At 48.4% G+C, this 19,918-nt stretch overlaps 1 protein-coding gene and 1 long non-coding RNA gene across 3 annotated transcripts in view; one reads left to right on the forward strand and one right to left on the reverse strand.

The window, feature by feature from the left end:
• The window catches only part of RRP7A (ribosomal RNA processing 7 homolog A), a 5,943-nt gene extending 4,960 nt beyond the window's left edge, over window positions 1–983 (reverse strand). For both annotated transcript variants that reach the window (XR_012784870.1, XM_075550956.1), the window contains exon 1: window positions 845–983. Coding sequence is in view for 1 of the 2 variants with exons in the window: in XM_075550956.1 (XP_075407071.1) it covers window positions 845–917 (73 nt within the window). In the remaining variant the exon portion in view is untranslated. The remainder of the gene's footprint in view (window positions 1–844) is intronic.
• On the forward strand, window positions 606–18,599 carry LOC142449770 (uncharacterized). Its single transcript, XR_012784871.1, has 3 exons — window positions 606–1,316; window positions 4,274–4,413; window positions 6,379–18,599. It is a non-coding gene; the product is annotated as an uncharacterized LOC142449770 (long non-coding RNA).
• Window positions 18,600–19,918: the final 1,319 nt, after the last annotated feature.

Consider the following 19,918-nt stretch of genomic DNA (forward strand, 5'->3'; position numbering starts at 1 on the left):
CATTATCTTTCCATTCTACTTTTCCACACACTTTTAAAAGTCCCCTGTTACATAAAAAACCCAATCCACTGCCCCTTCCTTGGGCTGTGAAGTTGACAGGAGAAGGCAGCTCTCTCCTGCACAGCGGAACGCCCACCCTTGCGGGTCGCAAGCAGCCCAGCCTTCAAGCCCAGGCCCGCAGGCCCCCCGGGATGTGCACCGGCAATGGCTGCCCTTGGGGTAAGCACCACATTCTCCTGGGGGCCGGCTCTCTGAGCCCCTCTCGTTCCCTCTACCTGGATCATCCCTGCCCCGCGACACCCCCCACCCCTCCGCCGGCTCGGGCCCTCCGCTGGGGGGTCTCTGAGCCTGTGCGCGTGCTTCCCTGGCTAATGGCTGGGGAGTATTGCTCCCCGCCGGCCGCGGTCCCTGCCCGCGGGAAGCTCCAGGCGTGTTGGCGATCGCGACGGGGGCCCCGCGTGTGCACATCAGCGGGCGGGGCGAGTTATGAAGGGTGCCTACGGGCGAGGCCGCCCGGGGATCCGGGAGCACGGCGGCCGTGGGTGCTCCGGCTCGGGCTTTCAAAAGAACATGCTGGCGGCTGGAGAAGGGCGCGCGGGGCGACCCGTTAAGAACGTGCTTGCAGTGCCGGCGGGAGCAGCCGGCCGGGCTGCAGGGGGGAGGGGAGGCGGACGGGCGAGTGCAGACAGAAGTGGGTTCGCCCGGAGCGGGTAAGGCCACGCGCGGGGGCCGGAGCACGCCGGGCCCAGCGACCTGCCGACGCCGCCCGGCTCTCGCGCGGCCGCTGCCAGAGACCCTGGCTCCCCCGCCCGCAGACACCCCCGCCGGCATCCCGGACGCCTACCAGAATAACCAGGAGGGCTCGGGAGCCTTTCTTCAGCTTCTCGCGCCGCACGTTTCTTTTTGCGAGCCACCATCTTGCCAACCGGAAGGCGCGGGGGGCGCTGGGAACTGTAGTTCCGGCCCGACGCTGACGCTCCTCCGCGACGACGTCGCACGTCGGAGCCCCGCCCTCTCGGCGCCGGCTTGGCCTCGCGGGTCTGGGCGCATCCTTCCGCTGCTCAAACTAAGGTCCGTGAGAGTCGGAGTCCTTGCGGGCTTTGGTGGGAGTAGCTCATGGATGCAACTCGGTTTTCCACGCAGTCACGCCACCATTCATTCATCGTTCACTCATTCCTCAAAGATCAGTGGCCGCTGCAGAAACAGTGCCAAGAGTTAGGGTTACAAGCGATGAAACAAAGTCCAGCTTTCCTGGAGCTTGTCATGAGAGAGACCCGGAACGCACGAGCAAAATACAAGCCTATGCCGGCGTGGTGGTAAGTGCTGAAAAGAAAAACGGAGTGGGTGTCCAGTGGGAGCAGGGGCGGTGAGAGTTGTATGCGGTGACGTTTGAGCCAGTACTTGGAGGTGACGTTCAAGGTATTCGTTCTCGGGCCCTCGGAGAAGCAGCGCAGAGCCCTTGGGCCTGGCGGACCCGAGGGGTAAGACCTTGGTTGTTACTGAGTGTGACAAGGTGGGGAGGGGCACTGTGGAATTTCCAACAGAGAATTTTGGCTTCTGCGTTGTGATTAGATGTTGCGAGAGCAAGGGCAGCGGCAAGGAGCTCCTAAGACACCACTGCACGAATCCCAAAGTGGCGTCTTGGTCGCCAGGTGAATGGTTGGAGTGGTGAGGTGGTCAGATTGTGGGTGTTTTGAAAAATCGCACTAGGATTTGATTGGATGTACGGTGTGTGTATGTGAGAGAGAAATCCTGGATTACTCCTAGGCTTTGATGTGTTAAGAATGAGATCTCAGCAAAAGGTGTCAAGAACGACCAAGTTTATTGGCCAGTGGCCAGAGTGCCAAGTATTCCCTAAGCCACTCAGACCCCTTTTATCCTGTGGGATAAACAAGACATAGGCGCAGATAGTGTTATGCTATGTGGAGGAACGGGAACTTGTCTAAGTTATTTTTAAACAGCAAATGCCAGGTGCTTCTTCAGCATCAGTCCCAGTGTGTGGCTTCATGCAACTTCCTCAAAATGTAGGGGGTTACAAGCAAGATCAGCAATTACAAAATAAATGGCAGAGCTACAGTAGTTTCAAAGTGACCACACTTAGGCCACTACAAAGTAGTTACACTTAGGCCAACTTACACAAAATGGTTAGCTTTGGCTCATGAAAGTGGGCCTGCTACATTGGTCTGAGCAGCCAGGATGACTTTGCTAATTTCTGATGTGGGGGGACAGTGAGGCAAAAGGACCTTGGGGCAAGGAAGGCAAGCTATCAAAAGCTCAGAGTGGGTCTGGTTCAGGTGCTAATGAAACATGCAAGGAGAGAGACATCTGGGGGCAGATAGAAGTATTTACAGGACATATCTAGCCTGGGGAAATACATTGGGCAGCTGGCAATGTATAGATGGTGGAACATGGGCTCTTGTTTACTTCGGTGGTTGTATTTTTAACGTCTTAAGATTTCTGTCTGGTTCTGGCATAAACCTTCAAGGTCTTTGCTGAACTCCTCCCACCTCCATGTTTCAAGCATGTTCATTATTGTTAAAATGTTTATAATGGCTGCTCTAAAATTCTAACATCAATGTCTTCTCAAATTTCATGTCTCTTGAGCTGAGTAACTTAATTGAAACCTAGACAACAAATAAGTGAGCCTCAAACTTAATCCTTGTTTTATATAGTTGGCCTCCTCTGACACGCTGCTGCTGGGGATGGGGAGGCATCACTTTGTACTTCAAGGGCTAAGTCCAGGTTCCTTCCCCATTTGAGCTCCCTTGTCCCTCAGGGTGCAAGGGGCTTCTCGTTACTGCTGCCAGTGGGACTGGGATATTTTATCTACCCATTTTGCGGACACCCTAGCTTTGGGAGGCTAGGGTGCCTCACTCATTTCCTCTCCCCATCGTGGTCTCCAATGAAAGCTCCACCTTCCAACTTGACTTTCTCTCACACCACCCCATGTGAGGGCTTCAGGGCACCCCAATATAGCACAATAAGGGTATAAGTCTAGGCTCCCAACTCAGCCTTTGCTGGTGAGCAAGACTTTTCTTGGGTTTTGTCTGCACCTATTGGCATTTCTGGGTTGCCTACGCACACCCACCCCCCGCCCCAAATCTGGACTATAAGGCAAAGAAAAGAGAAAACCCGAGTCAGTACATTTCATTCCTTGCCAGCTTGCCTTCTACTCTCTCCACCTGTCTTGCATTGAGTTTTTAGCAGTACTTCAATATCATCTTTCTGGAAGAGCTGCTAGTAAAACTAACCATAAACACATAGCTTCTCCTAAAGCATAGTTGATCTCAGAATGAATTTCACCCATGAGTGTGGCTGTCTTCAAGCCAAGGCAAGGGCCATTAGTCAACTGGGGGACGAGGTCAACTGGCTTAACAACTCACAAAGATCTTGTTCTTTGGATAAGTAGTAACTAAGGTCTTAAAATAGTGTGAGCAGCACGTAAGGTGCAACTACTGGTTTCTCCCCGAATGGAAGGACCCACGTTGAGAGTTCAAAGTATGGAAATCAGTGCAATGAATCATACAACTATCAGCCTCCACAACCCTGAGACAGAACTAGATGCCGCGCCACTGTAACTACCAACTGCTTCCAACACGATTAGAAGGTGCTGGACTAAGGAGGAAATTATGGACCCAAACCCCAAATTATGAGACCAGCCTTGCTGAGTCCCCCTTCAGGACTGGAAGTGAACTAACTCACTTTTGTGTTGGATGTGTTCGTGATGGTACATTATTAGTCAGCTGCTCTTGTTCCTTCTGAACAGACTGCACTTTGGGAGCTGCCCACTTGAATTCCCAGGAAGCACTGTCGGCCCCCTCGCTGATGTGCCGGACAGCAATGTTCACTGTGATAGGGTGTCAACTTGTGGGGATCTGGACGGAATCTAACGCCTATCAGGACGGCCTAATGCCATCCCCCCTTCCAAGTGTGGCCCATTTATGAAAGATGCTGTTAAGAACTCTCTTCCTCTGCTTCTTCCGACTTGCTTGGATCCTGTGTCAGCCTTCCAGAGCTGAGGCCCGTGTGCCCTGCGGTGTTCCTGCCAAACCTGGACTCACAGGACTCTGCGGCAAACAGCCTATCATCGTCCAGCTTCTTGTTTCATCTGCTGGCAACTGTGTGTCTGGAGGGCTTCTGACTAGCACCTGATCCACGGACCTGAGCTGAACTGGACTTCCTTGATACAGAGGTCTTTCTTACACATCTGTGAACGTCACTGGTTCTGTTTCTCTTTAAAACCCACCCTACCACATGCACTTTGTCCCTTCAGTTGCAGAGGCTGTTTCGGCGAGTCCTGTAACTGGCCTGGGTCACAGCTGGTGAAGTAAAGCAGAGCAGCCAGCTGCTGTATTCGGATGCAAAGTGCCATGGACCATGTAGCTGGATTTTTAAAGAAATGACAGCTCAGAGGTAGGAATAAAGATCATTTATTCGGAAATGGTTAATAGAGTCTTCCCCCTCACTCGATGCCTCTTCTCTTTCTGAACAAAAAGAGGTGGGTAATGTACTAGGTCTGGGAGGTGGAGAGGGAGACATGACAGACCCACCACCTCCCTTCTCTGTTCCGCAACATGACGTCCTGTAGAGCAGGGTAAGCCAACAGTTTCCACCTACCCTATCCCAACCTCCAATTAACTATTTATAACTGGGGGTCCAGGTGGCCACAGTCGGCTCGATGAAACCTGGATCAATAGAGCACACCTGGAGTGGAAACAAGAGGGGAAGGTGAAGCCTTGGCGGCAGTGAATTTACCACCCCCTGCTCTGAGCAGAGTCCAAAGAGCAGTCAAAGTCCAGCACCAGAAAAACTAGATCCTACCACTTCTGGGTACTTCCTTAGCCAAGGGTGGGAGGAATGACTTCCAATGCCAAAGCAAACAAAGTTTATGCCACTTAAAGGGGGAAAGCAGGATTGTGAAAAGATGCTGAAAATGGGCACCTTTCAGGGACATCCCAGTCTGGCCTTCAGAGCTGCGACTCTGAAACAAGGTGGGCTCAAAACTTGGGTGCCCCTGTGCTTGGCAGCCTTACCTGTGGTTAACTTAAATTTCTAGGTTTTCATCCACTGGACCAACCCCAAACAGGTCCTGAGAAGCTCTTAGGGCTTCAGAGCCTAGAGTTTCTAGCCCTGTGACCTTATCACTTGTTGCTGATTTTGTGAAGCTCCCAGGACCCTGGTTCCCCATCTTGCTTTAGCTCTGAAAGCCTGGGCTCCCGTCCCAGCAAATCAGCAGGAAACTGGTCTTCAGGGAGCCCAAGCTAAGCTGGGACCATACTGGAGAAATGTCCATGGGCTTGTACGGAATGGCTGCGCTGCTCTCTTAACCAACTGTCAGGTTAGGAGTCTCCCTGTGGTCTCTTATAGATGGGGATTTCTTAGTGGCGGCTGGAGAAATTCCTCTCGGCATCCCTATTATCTTAGAGACATGAATTCAGGAAGCAAGGGGTAAAGGCAAGCTATAACCAACATCTCCCTTTCAAATAATGCCCCCCTCCACAGTGCCACAGAAGGGGAGCACCTACAAAGTCCAACACGGGGAGTTGAACCTGCTGGCATTTGCACCAAACCCAGGGTCTGACAGGTGCCCTGATAGACGAGGATTAGGGCAGCTAACATGCCAGCCTCTCCCTGCAGTTGACACCCACCAGGCAGAGCCGAGGAGGCCATCTGGTAAAACTCAAGAGAGTGATGTGAAATCTGAAATTTTACTTTGGGTTGACAGATACCAGGGGCCCTTCAAGCCTTTTGAGACCTGTCCTTGCCACTTGGCCCTCTCCTCCAAAGCATAGGTCGAGAGCCAATGGTGGTGGGGGACATGGGAGCGGTACCTGATTCCCACTCAGCTTCATTCTCAGCTGACCTCACCTCAGAGAACACTGTTTCCTTCATGCCCTGGCCCTAAGGACCCTAGGGGACAACCTGGAAAATTCTTGGCTGTACTTCCAGAGAAGAATTCCGTTTGGGGCTGAGATGAGTGGGAGAAGGGACACTGAGAAACACAGGCCTATTGTGACGACGAGGTGGAGAGTAGAAAAAACATACTACAGGAAACGTTAAGGAACAAAAAACAGGGTAGAACATGACAGGAAGGTGGTTCCTGTCCAGTGAGGAAGGTCTCCACCCAGCGACCCTTCCCACTCTCATAGGGCCTCCAGTCCAACAGCCCATTGGTCACAAGCTTGGCTTTGGGAAACAGCCACCCTTCTCTGTTCCCAGATGTTCTGCCACCTCCCCTCCCCACTCAGAGCTTAATTTTGAATTCTGTGGGCTGTGTGGTCACAGAGGTGCCCGAGGACTTGAAGAGCGCCTTCAGGATGGTATCGGGGTCCACTTCGGCAGGAGGGTTGCATGAGGTAAAACTATTGTTATTTGCAGATGATATGATTTTATATATGGAAAACCCCAAAGCTCCACAAGGGGAGTACTGGAAACAATAGAGGAGTTTGGCAGAGTGGCAGGCTACAAGATCAACAAACTGATGTCCATCGGACTGCTATACACATCGGGTAAGACCACAGAAGAGGAGATCAAAAGGGGGGATACCCTTCACAATAGCCAAAAACAAATTGAAATATCTAGAGACATACCTGACTAAAAGAACAAAAGATCTATATGGGGAAAACTACAGAACACTATTGTAGGAACCAAGAGCGACCTCAACAAATGGAAGAATATCCCATGCTCGTGGATTGGAAGACTCAATAAAGTCAAGATGTCAGTTCTACATAAGGCACTATATAAATTTAATGCATTCCTGATACAATTGCCCTCATCTTTCTTCAAAGAAATGGAAAAACTGATTACCAACTTCATATGGAGAGGGAAGATGCCCAGAATTAGCAGAGAACTCCTCAAGAAGAAGGACATAGTGGTAGGGCTTGCTTTACCTGACCTCAGCACATACTATACAGCCACATTTGCCAAAACTGCATGGTACTGGTACAATGACCGATACTCAGACCCATGTAAAAGAACTGAAAACCAAGAAATAAATCATCAGCATACAGACAACTGATCTTTGATAAGAGCCCAAAACGTATCTAATGGGAAGCAGATGCCCTCTTTAACAAGTGGTGCTGGAAGAAATGGATATTTACCTGCAGAAAAATTAAGCAAGACCCTTATCTCAATCCAGGCAGAAGAATAAACTCAAGGTGAATCACAGACCTTGAAGTTAAACCCCAAACTATTAGGGCCACCAATGAGGGAATTGGTACCAACTTGAGAACTTTGACACAGGGAATACACAGGCTATCAGAAATAGGGAAGGACACACGCACAGAAGAGGCACAAATTGACAAATGGAATATACTGAAGATAAAACACTTGTGTACCTTGAAAGAATTCACCAAGAGAGTAATAAGAGAGTCCACAGACTGGGAAAACATCGTTAGCAATGACACATCAGACAAAGGTCTTATTACTAAAATCTACAATATTCTGCTAGCTTCCAAAAAGAAAAAATCTAATTGCCCACTTGAGAGGTAGGCAAAGGACTTGAACAGAAGTTTCACAGGGGCAGAAACCTGAATGGCCAACAAACATATGCGAAAATATTACCGATCTCTAGCCATAAGAGAAATGCAAATTGAAACAACAATGAGATACTGCCTAACACCCTCCAAGGTAGCCCAACATCAGAAAGCAACAAGTGTTGGAGGGGCTGTGGGGAGACAGGAACGCTCATCCACTGCTAGTAGACTTGTAAGTATGTACAGCAACTATGGAAATTGATCTGGAGATACCTAAAACAGATGGAAATCGAGTTACCATATGACCCAGCAATCCCCTTACAGAAGAGGCAAGGAACAAACCAAGGACAGACATCTGGGCTCCAATGTTCATTGCTGCACAGGTAACAATCGCAAGGAGTTGGAAACAACCCAAATTTCCATCAACTGATGAGTGGATTAAAAAGCTGTGGTACATACATACAATGAAGTACTGCACATCACTAAGAAGCAGCGATGAACATATGAAGCACATCACTACATGGAAAGAACTGGAGGAACTCATGCTAAGCGAAGTAAGCCAAGCACAAAAGGACAAGTACAACATGAGTATGCTGAGGTAAGATTTTTTTTTAAAATGCAAAAGGGGCACAGGGAAAAAGCAACTGTATACAAACTTCCTGGGGTGAGGACCAGGTAGTATGGCAGGGACCAGACCAATACAGGAATACATGTTAGATAACTAAAAAGGAGGTGGGGAAAGGAAAAAAAAAAAAAGAAATGGGTAGCGGCGGCACAGGGCACTAACCCACCCAAGGGGAGGGTATTGTTTCTATCTCCACAGGGAAAGAGGGACCAGATTTCAACCCAGTGCTCCAAGATGTGAATGCAACATGCCAGTGTGGAGTTAAGGAACCAGTGGAGAGGTCTGAGGGGCCGGCCCCAATCCCAACTACTACGTGGACACCTGCCCCTCCCCCAGAAAAATTTATTTCAAAGGACAGCATTGAATCTGCTGCTCTATGAGAGGGACATATCTGATCAGAGCACACAGAAGCAGATGAAGGGGGAGGAGGAGAGAGTGCAGCACACTCTGGCCCACATGGCCGGCCCCACTATGAGACATGACATCCCTCACTTACCCTTGTTAGCTCTACAGGGGACAACACTGGAGACAGTGTGGGAACTGCACCCAATATGATCCCGCCACACCGAGGCAAAACCCTAAGGGGGTGCAACAGAACAGCAAGGGAATGGAGGTTCCCAGGGAATGCTGAAGTTGGACTTTGGGGCCAGGGTGTGGTGCCCCAACAGTCTGGACTGGAAAACACTCCTAAAGGTCAACAAACAGTCCTTGAACTAACCACAAGCTTTTCTTTCTTCTTGTTGTGTTTTGCTTTGTTGTCATTGGTTTGTTGTTTTGTTGTATATTGTGGCTTGGTTTTGCTGTATCTTGTTTTTGTGCATGTTATTATCTCCGCATGTCTGTCTAAATAAGATAGGCTGGATGAACAATCTGGAGGAGAAAACAATGGGACCGACAGTTCCCGGGGGGGGACATGGGAAAAGGGGAGGTGAGGGCAAAGGAAGTGGTGTTAATAAACCCAGGGACAAGGGAAGACAAGTGGTCCAAATTCGTGGTTAGGAGGGTGTGGGAGGCCTCGTAGGGCATGATCAAGGGTAATGTAACCAAGCTGAATTACTGAAGCCCAAATGAAGACTGAGCATGATAATGGGACAGGAGGAAAGTCAAAGGAAATAGAGGAAAGAGCTAGGAGGTAAAGGGCATTTATAGAGGTCTAAATAAAGTCATGTATGTATGCAAATATATTTATATATGAGGATGGGGAAATAGATCTATGTGCATATATTTATAGGTTTAGTATTAAGGTAGCAGATGGACTTTGGGCCTCCAGTCAAGTACTACCTCATTGCAAGAATACTTTATTCTATTAAATTGGCATTCTATGATGCTCATCTTCCCGACACAGTCACTAAAGACAAAGCAGGTGCATAAGCAAATGTGGTGAAGAAAGCTGATGTTATCCGGCTATCAAAAGATATAGCATCTGGGGTCTTAAAAGCTTTTAGATAAACAAGCAGCCATCTAGCTCAGAAGCAACAAAGCCCACATGGGAGAAACACACCAGCCTGTGATCAACAAGGTGTTTAAGGGATCAGGTATCGGACACCATCAGAACAAAAAATCTTACCACAGAGAATGAGGGGGGCGTGCAGAGTGGAGACCCAAAGACCATTTGTACGTCACTGGACATCCCCTTACAGAAGGGTATTGGGGAGGAGACAAGCCAGTCAGGGTATGATGTAGCAACGATGAAACACACAACTTTCCTCTAGTTCCTAAATGCTTCCTCCTCCCCCACTATCATGATCCCATTCTACCTTACAAATCTGGCTACACCAGAGGATGTACAGATAGGAACTGGAAACACAGGGAATCCAGGGCAGATGATCCCTTCAGGACCACTTGTGTGAGTGGCCATACTGGGAGGGTAGAGAGAGGGTGGGTTGGAAAGGGGGAACTGATTACAAGGATCTGCATGTGACCTCCTCCCTGGGGGCTGGGTAACAGAAAAGTGATGAAGAGAGACGTCAGACAGGTCAAGATATGACAAAATAATGTATAAATTATCAAGGGTTCATGAGGGAAGGGGGAGGAGGGAGGGAGGGGAAAATGAGGAGCTGATGCCAGGGGCTTAGATGGAGTGCAAATGTTTTGAGAATGATGAGGGCAATGAATGTACAAATATGCTTTACACAATTGATGTCTGTATGGATTGTGATAAGAGTTGTATGAGCCCGTGGATGGTGCCCGGCTATCAAAAGAGATAGTGTCTGGGGTCTTAAAGGCTTGAAGGTAAACAAGCAGCCATGTAACTCAGAAGCAACAATGCCCACATGGAAGAAGCACACCAGCTACGAGGTGTTGAAGGGATCAGGTATAAGGCATCATCAGAAAAAAAAAATCTTACGATAGTGAATGAAGGGGAAAGTGCAGAGTGGAGACCCAAAGCCCATTTGTTGGCCGCTGGACATCCCCTGGCAGAGGTGTCTAGGGGAGGAGCTGAGTCAGTCAGGGTGCGATGCAGCACCAAAGAAGAACACAGCTTTCCTCCTGTTCCTAAATGCTTCCTGCCTCCCAACTACCATGATCCTAATTCTACCTTGCAAATCTGGATAGTGCAGAGGATGTACAGTGGTGTAGATAGGAGGCACAGGGAATCCAGGGCAGATGACACCTTCAGGACCAGGGGTGTGAGGGGCGATACTGTTAGGCAGATAGGCAGGGATGGCATGTCCATTGACGCATGCCCAAGAGAGCCAAGCAGGAGAACAAAAGCCTAGGTTTTCCCCGCCGGTGGGCAGGGGTGGGTGCTAATCCTGGAATGGCCCACCTGGGCCAGGTGAATTCAATGCAGCCAATGGGGTCGATCTGGGGTCGTCCACCACGCCTCCCCCTGGAATCCTTGAAAAGGCAGGAGCCAGGGGGAGAGAGAGAAATGAGAGGAACTGGGGAGAGAACTTGAGGAAAAACTTGAGACGGACTTTTTGGAGAACTTGGGAGAGAGATCTTTGCATGATACTGAGAAGTCTCTGCCAGGCTGTATGGTAGAAAGGAATTCTATGGGTGCCGCATAAAACCTGAAGCTTCTTTTAACTCTCATTAAATTCACTTGGCTCACGAGCCAGGCTTTGGCGTGAATTCTTTCTCTTGCGGAGCCAAGGACCGAAGTGTAACTCTAGCCTGGAGAGAAAGATCTTACAATACTGGGAGGGTAGAGGGTGAGTGGGTTGGAAAGAGGGAACCAATTTCAAGGATCTACATGTGACCACCTCCCTGGGGACGGACAACAGGAAAGGGGATGAAGGGAGACACTGGACAAGACAAGATATGACAAAATAATGATTTATAAATTATCAAGGGTCCATGAGGGAGGGGGAAGCGGGGAGGGAGTGGAAAAAAGAAGACTTGATGAAAAGGGCTTAAGTGGAGAGCAAATGCTTTGAAAACGATGAGGGCAAAGAATGTACAGAAGTGCTTTATACAATTGATGTATGTATGGATTGTGATAAGAGTTGTATGAGTCCCTAACAAAAACAATTGAAAAAAACGTCTACCAAGGAATCGCTCAAAAGTCGTACCTGGGCAACACCACGAAAAGAAAATCTCCACCCAGAATGTTCTCAGCACTTTCTGACTGTTTCAGCAATGCAGAAATCTGCGGGAGAAGAAGAAAAAGGAAGTTGCATGGAGTCACGTCCGGCTTGCGGACAGTGCGCGAGATGGACTCGCAAAATGGATGGCTGTGCCGCAGGAAACGCTTCCGATGGACACCGGGCAGCAAGAGACGGCCGTGTTCGAACGTCTTCTTAGGTTTCTCTCTCCGGCCTAAACCTCAGCCTCGGTTCTTGGCTCCGCGCGGGAAAGATTTCACGCCGAAGCCGGGCTCGTGATCCAAGTGAATTTAACGAAAGTTCAGAGAAGCATCAGGTTTTATGCGGCACTCATAGGATTCCTTTGACCATGCGGCCTGGCAGAGACTGCTCCGGGACACGCAAGGATCTCTCCCCTCCCATGAAGACAACCAGACCACCCAAGCAAGACAAGACCAAAAGCCCAAGAGACCCTCTTCCTACAGGTCCCTGCCTTTTAAGGGTTCCCGGGGGAGGTGTGAACGACCCCAGATCGATCCCATTGGCTGAATTGCAATCACCCGGCCCAGGTGGGCTGCTCCTGGTGTAATGCCCATCCAAGCCCACAGGCGGGAAAATCCAGCTTTGTCCTTTGCTGGCTCTCCTGGGCATGCGTAAATGGACTTCCCAATTCCCTAGGCTAAGCTACCTAACAGTCTCTTCAAGCCACGCCATTCTGTTAACTCTTTGAAGAAAGGACTTGAACCTGAGTGACAGGATACAATGATCAGTCTTCATGGTGAGTAAAACATTCTAGGCTAGAGGATGACAGCCTGTTCTGCATTAGCTTGTCTGTTACCTGAAAGACCTCCTCGCTGCGAATCAGTAATATAACCTAAATGGCTTTTGTGAGTATCAGCAATTCTGGAATTGCATTGAGCGGGTGTTCAGCTTGTTGGTGGTAACAGTGAAACGTTTTACCCCTCGCACTGTCAATTGACCCTGGCAGCGAAGCTTCCATGTACTTGATGAAGAAAGAAGACTAAGGGGCTGTTCTCTCTGCCACGCAGGGTCGCTGTGCGTCTAACTCAACAGCACTGAGTGGAGGCAATGACAACTGTTTCAAAACGACCCTAGAACAGGGAGCACTCCCAACTGAGAATGGGCACAGGGGCATCTCCCGTGTACACAGTCACAGATGTGTCCATCTGTGCAGAGGTGGGGACCGTTTTTCTCTCTACCACGTAGTTTTTATTTTTACCTTATTTTGAAGTATAAAGTATACCATCCTGTGGGATTATAAAGAGACTTTCCCCCAGCTTTGTCTCCCCCAAAGACATGCCAAACATTAGAGGCTATTTGCCAGCATATGATGGGAGGTCAGCTGCTTAGAGACATCCTCCCTGAAGGCAGTCAGCTGCCAGACGACTGTCTGGTCCCACCAAGGTAGGGCCTGCTCCCTGCTGTTAAGGACAATGGGCTACTTCTCCCTAAAGGCTTGAGACCATTAGCTTGGTCCCTGTAGGTGGGGTTTACACCCTACTGATAATGGTTTCTATGGAGATCCAGAGAGCAGGTCAAATCTGCTCAGTGACATCAAAGGGCTGCCATCCTGAATCAAAGACCTGCCCTTCTTGTCACATGTATATTCTTAATCCCACCTCTTCCTATTGCGTGTGTATCCCTAGATTGTCCCCCTCTGATTGCTTTATAACCTGTAGTGCAGGAGTCCTCAAACTGGCCTTCAGGCCACATGCGGCCCACTGAGGACATTTATCTGGTGTTTTTGCTCCTTTTGTTTCTCACTTCAAAATAAGATATGTGCAGTGTGCATAGGAATTTGTTAAGTTTTTGTTTGTTTTTTTAACCATAGTCCGGCCCTCCTATGGTCTGAGGGACAGTGAACTGGGCCCCTGTATAAAAAGTTTGAGGACCCCTGCTCTAGTGTAACCCCTTCCTGTGACATATGTCTTTACCTGTAACTAGTGGCCTTGGATGTCCCCCAAAGATAGATAGGCCTTGGTTATCAATAAAGAGCTCTCTTGGGCTCCCCCTTTGGCCTCTCATCGGTCCCCCCTCTCCTCTCTTTGTCCTTGTTCCCCTTCCCCTTGTCATCCTTCCCCTTCCCCTCTCTCCACGTGGCCCATCAAGCAGGGCTGAGGTGAGCATGCACTATGAAATGTGTCTGGCTCCATTATTTCAATCTCTCTTTTATCTCTCATGTTCTCTATGACTTTATGATAGCCTTCATATATTTCAACCATACAATTGTGCCTATCAAACCAGTGATTAGTGGTGGGGGGCTGGCCCTTCCCCCATACCCTCCTGTCATTCCTTTGCACCAAGATAAGTAAACAAACAAACAAAAGCACTGCCACAAGGGTTCCAGGTCCTGTGTGGACGGGTTTCTTCCAGTCAAAACATTTGTGTGTGTTGTGTTTTTATGTGTAAGAGAGAGCTTTACATCAAGAAGTAGTTATATATGGGGAGAACAGCCCAGCCCGGTCCAGATCAAGCCCATAGGGTGACACTAGTCCATCCATCCCTCTGCAGACTCAGGCAGCTACATGCAAGGATGCAGAAGGCAGGAAGGTCACAGGCCAGTGGATGCACAGTCTTGTGGATCCAGTGGCGGTGGAAGCATCCCCAGGGCTCTCACAAGTCTCAGCGTGACTCCCGTGGCTTGTCAACAGGAAGTGGAAAGCAGAGAGCAACAATATTGTTTTTGTTTTTTTGAGGGGGATGGTTAAAAAGAAAGATTTTGTCTTTATTACATTTTTAAATCATTTTATTGGGGGCTCATACAACTCTTATCATATTCCATACATACGTCAATTGTGTAAAGCACATTTGTACATCCACTGCCCTCATCATTCTCAAAACATTTGCTTTCCGCTTGGGCTCTTGGAATCAGCTTCTCGTTTTCCTTTTTTTCCCTTCCCTCCCCATTCCCTCCTCCCTCGTGAACCCTTGATAATTCATATATTATTATTTTATCATATCTTCCACTGCCCAACATCTCCATTCACCCATTTTTCTGTTGTAGGTCTCCCAGGGAGGAGGTTATATGTAGATCCTTGTAATCATTTCCCCCCACACACTCCCACCTCCGCTTAACTTCTACCCTCCCAGTATCGCCACTCTCACCACTGGTCCTGAGGAGTTCATCTGTCCTGGATTCCTTGTGTTTCCAGTTCCTATCTGCACCACTGTACATCCTCTGGTCTAGTCCGGTTTGTAAGGTAGAATTGGGATCATGATAGTGAGGGGAAGAATTTAAGAACTAGAGGAAAGTTGTGTGTTTCATCAATGCTACACCGCACCCTGAGTGACTAGTCTCCTCCCCACTACCCCTCTGCAAGGGATGTCCAGAAGCAACAACATTTTTACATACACCTCTGGCTGGCTGCAGATAAGCTTGCTCAGTAATATACCTATCTTACTCTCATTAAGCTGCCTTAAAAACAACAACAACCATATATACTCAAGTATAAGCTGAGTTTTTCAGCACATTTTATGCTGTTTTGGGGCAAAAATTAGGTGCCTTGGATGATATTCAGGTTGGCTTGTATATACAGTAAATAAGAGTATATACGGTAAATAAGAGTCTATCAAAATGGTGGCTTTGGAGGGGATCTGCTGGCCCAGTTAAAACCAAGGTAGAGAGATCAGCTCAGAAGATTCTGGCGACTGATTTTTGCAATTGCCAAATGGCAATCTTCGGAACATTTCTGGGCAGACACAAAACGACTAAACTCCAAGCCACACCCACTGTCATTGAGTTCCTTCCATCGCACAGGGGCCCTCTGTAGGGTTTCCAAGGCCGTCTGTCTTTACAGGAACAGACAGCCTCCTCTTTCTCCTGTTGAGAGGAGGGTAGGGTCGAACTGCCCACCTTGAGGTTAGCAGTGCAACGCTGACCCCAACAGCACCACCAGATCTCACCGGGGCTTTATTAGGAAAAGCTTTCAAGAAAACTGCCATTGAGAGACAGAGGCCAGGAAAGCTGCACGGGGAAATGTTTTCCCTCACAACAAGGCACCTGCTCATACTGGGAGTAGAGGGGGTTCTACGCCAAGAAAGTCCTTAGCAAGACCTTATCCCACCCACTCCACTGACCAGACCTAGCCCTCCTGTTTGTTTCCCATGCTCAGAGAACCTTAACACGTGTGATGTGATTCCCCAGAGGACGCCACAGTTGTTGTTTTGATGTGGTGGAAATAAAAGGACACTGGCTTTTCAGGGAAGGTGTGTGAGACAGGGTTCTCTAGAGAAACAAAACCAGAATGCTAATACTTTTATATCTATTTATACAGATAGAGATATAATCTAAGAAATAAACAGTTAATTATAAAGCAGTACAAATGGCTCAGTGCAACTCCCTCCCGTGAGACAGTTGTGAGACACTGGCAGTCCTTCAAGTCTTGAGGGCTATCCGGGAACAGGCAGCAAACAGCAAGGCCGGTCACCAACAGTCAGCCAGATGACAGGGTCCGACAGTCCCCAGCTCAAGAGATGTGAATTCCAATGGTGTGAAGGTCTTGAAGGAACCTCAAATTACAGTGACACAGTCCATGGGTTGGGTGTCCCACAGGTAGTGTAGCTTGCAAATTGAGGCACAGAACAAGCAAGGCAGCCACATACTGGTCCAATGATCAAAGAGCATGAGACAAGAAAGGCGAGGCTCACCAAGCCATTTATCTCTCTACCCTTCAATTAATTCCACATGTGTTTCTTGGCCAGGTTGGCACAATAAACTAACCACCTCAGAAGGGTTAGACAGATGCAAACGTAGCCCTTCTGAAAATGTCTAAGTCAAGTTCGAGGATCTATTGAGAAACAACAGCTTCACAGTTTGAAATTCTTAGTTAAGAAAGGTGTCAATGATTTTGTAGCAATAGTTTTGGCTTGAAGTACCCGCTGGTGTCTTGCCTTTCTCACTCCACATGTTCGTGAGACTCATCTGGGTTAATGCACAGTGCAGCCATTCCTCTCTTGGCTGCACTGGATGGCATTCCATCAAAGGAAGACATCATCCACCGGTCAGTTGTTTTACTGGTGGGCAGTTAGATCGTTTCCGGTCTGGGCTTTCACAAATGATACTACTTGTCCATAATGTGCCGCAGTATTGTGGGGGAAGCCAGCCCCCACAACTAAACATGGGTTCAGTAAGCGTAATTGTACAGTTGAGCGATATAAAGATTATAATAAACTCATAGAGAATGAGAGAGATGGGAGAGAGTAAATAAAGGAGTCAGACATATTTGATGGTAGCATGCTTACCTCCTGGATGGCCATATCTCAACAGCCATGTCCGTGCACAGCACAGGCCAAGAGGGGAGGGGAGAGAGCGATTTATTGTTATCTAAGGCTCATATAGCTTTGGGGGCGTGCCTTCCTCCTAATTACAGGTAAAGACCTACGTCACAGGAAGGGGTTGTACAATAGGTAATACAAGCAATAGGAGGGGGATATACAATGGGCATAAATGTAATGGGAAGGGTATGAGCTAGGGGTGCACACATGATAGAAAGGGGTGGAACTAGAGGTGTACATGTGACAAGATGGGTGGACCCTAGATTCATGATGGCGGCCTAACCTTGGTCACCCTTGGGTGGGCTTGACCTCCCTGGGCTCTCCTTCAGGGAAACAATCTACTACTATCCTTATGAGAAGGGAGTGGACCCTACGTAGGGTAGGAAAGACTATACAGTCTGCTTGTTCTAGATGGCTGATGACCCTTAGGGATAATTACCTCTGACCTACTTTTGTTGACCTCCAAGTGTATAGTCATTTACCACGTGTAGTAAGCAGCTAAGTTTGACATATATTTAGGAGAGACAACTTGGGTCAAATCTTTCTGTTTTCCGCACAGCATAGCATGTGCACAACTTTCTCTAGGATTGGAGCTGTTGGATCATAGGGATGGATCTTCAGCTTGAATAGTTGATGCCAATGTTTCCCAGATTGACTCGGTTGATACTATCGGCGGACAGCTTCTGATAGGTCCAACTACCCCAGCGCTTTTGCAATCCCTGGCCTCACCAGGCTCCTTGAGCCTCTGCCAGGCTCGTGAGCATGTAATGGTGTCAATCCATTTCCAGTCAAGGAAGCAGGAAAAAAATCTGGGTCTTTTAACAGAAATCATTTAATATAAACATTTGGTTATAATTGTGTGTCACAGAAGCAAAGCAAACAAAGGGATTAGTCATTGCCTGATGCCACCAAACTAAAGCCACAAAAACGAGGAAGAGAGGGCATCATCTAAGCCTTTCGAGGTAGTGGTGAGCTCAGATGATGGCAGTCGGTGAGAGAGCCCAGAGGGCTGTTCCTTCACGCTTCTGAGAGCGCTGCCCTGTAGTCTCTGGCTCCTGGAGTTTTATTTTGTCGCCTCCTAACCATTCAGTCACCTGGTCTCTGAGTCCTGCCTCTCTGTCTCCTGCACAGTCTCACCTGTGCCTCCTCTCCATCTCCCCCATGCTCCCACCATAGACCTGGCAGATTTTAGACTCCCCTTAAAGAGGAACCCACAGCTTGTTTGCTCCCCTAGTCCAGTTCCCACAAATCACCTGCTCTGGAATGTTAAGGCTTAATAGAATAAAATAATTTGTCTTAAGTTACTCCATTTTGAAAAGCTTAAGTGCCATCCCCCATTCTAAGAGAGGTATGTTATTTTAAAAAGCAAGTCACTGTGTCCTTGCAAATATCTGCTCATAAATGTGAGCAAGAAGTTTTGCAAGATCATCTGGTCCAAGATAAGCAGAGCAGGACGTGCTGAACTACCCGCATCCCTGTTATCTTGTGTAAACACCCTTTCCCATTACTTGCTCTACCCCCCTCGCATTGCTGGTTTTAAGTGTATAAAAGGGAAAGAAATATTTGGCCGGACGCTTCAGCGTTGGACCCTGTGTGGCCATGCTGTAGCCCAAATCCGGATTTGTCTATTTGTCTTTTTGCCTTTCTGTAATAAAGTTTTGCTTTGTTACTTTGCAGCTGCTTGTGGGTCAGTGGTCTGTGTGGGCGCGACTCCGTAACATGGAATACTTCTTTAATGAACTTGGAAAAAACACATGGTTTAGAACAGATGGACCACAGGACCCCTCCAGTTAGACATTCTGAGCTAGAGAGATAGAGAGCATGGTCAAGGCAGTGGTGGCCACACAGTGTGTCTGATGGGAGGCTCTAGGCTGTATCTGATGGTGAGAAGCTGATGTCCTGAGCCACTGAGAGCTCCTCCCCTAAGGACACCCCCCCCCCCATAATCCCCTCTCTCCAAAATACCCTGACCTGATGAATGGTTGCACATTTTAAAGCAAACACAGGACTGGTGAGTTTGGGAGGGAGACTGGTTTTGTGGTGTCTACATCCAATTTTGGGTGTTAAAACAATATAAAAAACTATAGGCACGTGTTACAATGTCTTCCTTGGGCCTAGAGCCAGGCAAGAATTAGGCATTAGCCCATTTTACAAGAAACAGAGTAGAAACATAAATCAGTTTCCCTTATCAGCATGTTGCACGTGAGTCAGTAGTTTCTATGGCCATGAGTTAGCCAATCAAGAGAAGCCAGCCCAGGGCTAGGTGATTTTACTTGATGTGGATCCATGGTCAATGCTCACAGAAGCAGCAATCAAGAAATGGAACAATTCAGTCAGTGCCTTGGACCAATGTGCTGCCCAAGACCTCGATAAAGCCAAGATGTCATTGAGGACTACGTTGCTCCTGTGCCGAGACATGGTATTTTCAATTGCCTCCTTGGCATGGTGAAGCTGGACAATTAATAAAGAGGACAAGAATGGGTATTTTTTTAATGGCAGTGTTGGTAATGAATATCGAAAGGACCCTGGACTGCTGGGAGAACAAACAACTCCTACTTTGAGCTAGTAAAACCAGAATACTTCTGAATAGTCAGCATTTGAACTCTATACATTGGCCATATGATCAGGAGGGATCCACCCACTGCCGTCTAGTTGATTCAGGTCCATAGCAACCTTATAGGGCAGGGTGGCACTGATCCCTAGGTTTTCTGAGGCTGTAAATCTTGATGGACCTCCCACTTTCTCCCTCTGAGCAGCGAGTGGGCTTGAACCGCTGACCTTGTGGCGAGGAGCCCAACTTGTAACCAAATGCTCCACCAGGGCTCCTCTCAGAAGGGGTCAGTTCCTGGAAAAAGACATCCTACTTGGTAGAATCATGGAGGAGCCTCAGCGGGATGGACTGACAAGGGGGCTACAATGACAGGCTTCAACAAAGCCACCCTTGGGAGGCTGGCACAAGAAAGAACAGTGTTTCACCCTGTGGCACACAGGGC

Source organism: Tenrec ecaudatus, chromosome 6 (assembly GCF_050624435.1).
Source record: "Tenrec ecaudatus isolate mTenEca1 chromosome 6, mTenEca1.hap1, whole genome shotgun sequence".
Taxonomy (NCBI): Eukaryota; Metazoa; Chordata; class Mammalia; order Afrosoricida; family Tenrecidae; genus Tenrec; species Tenrec ecaudatus.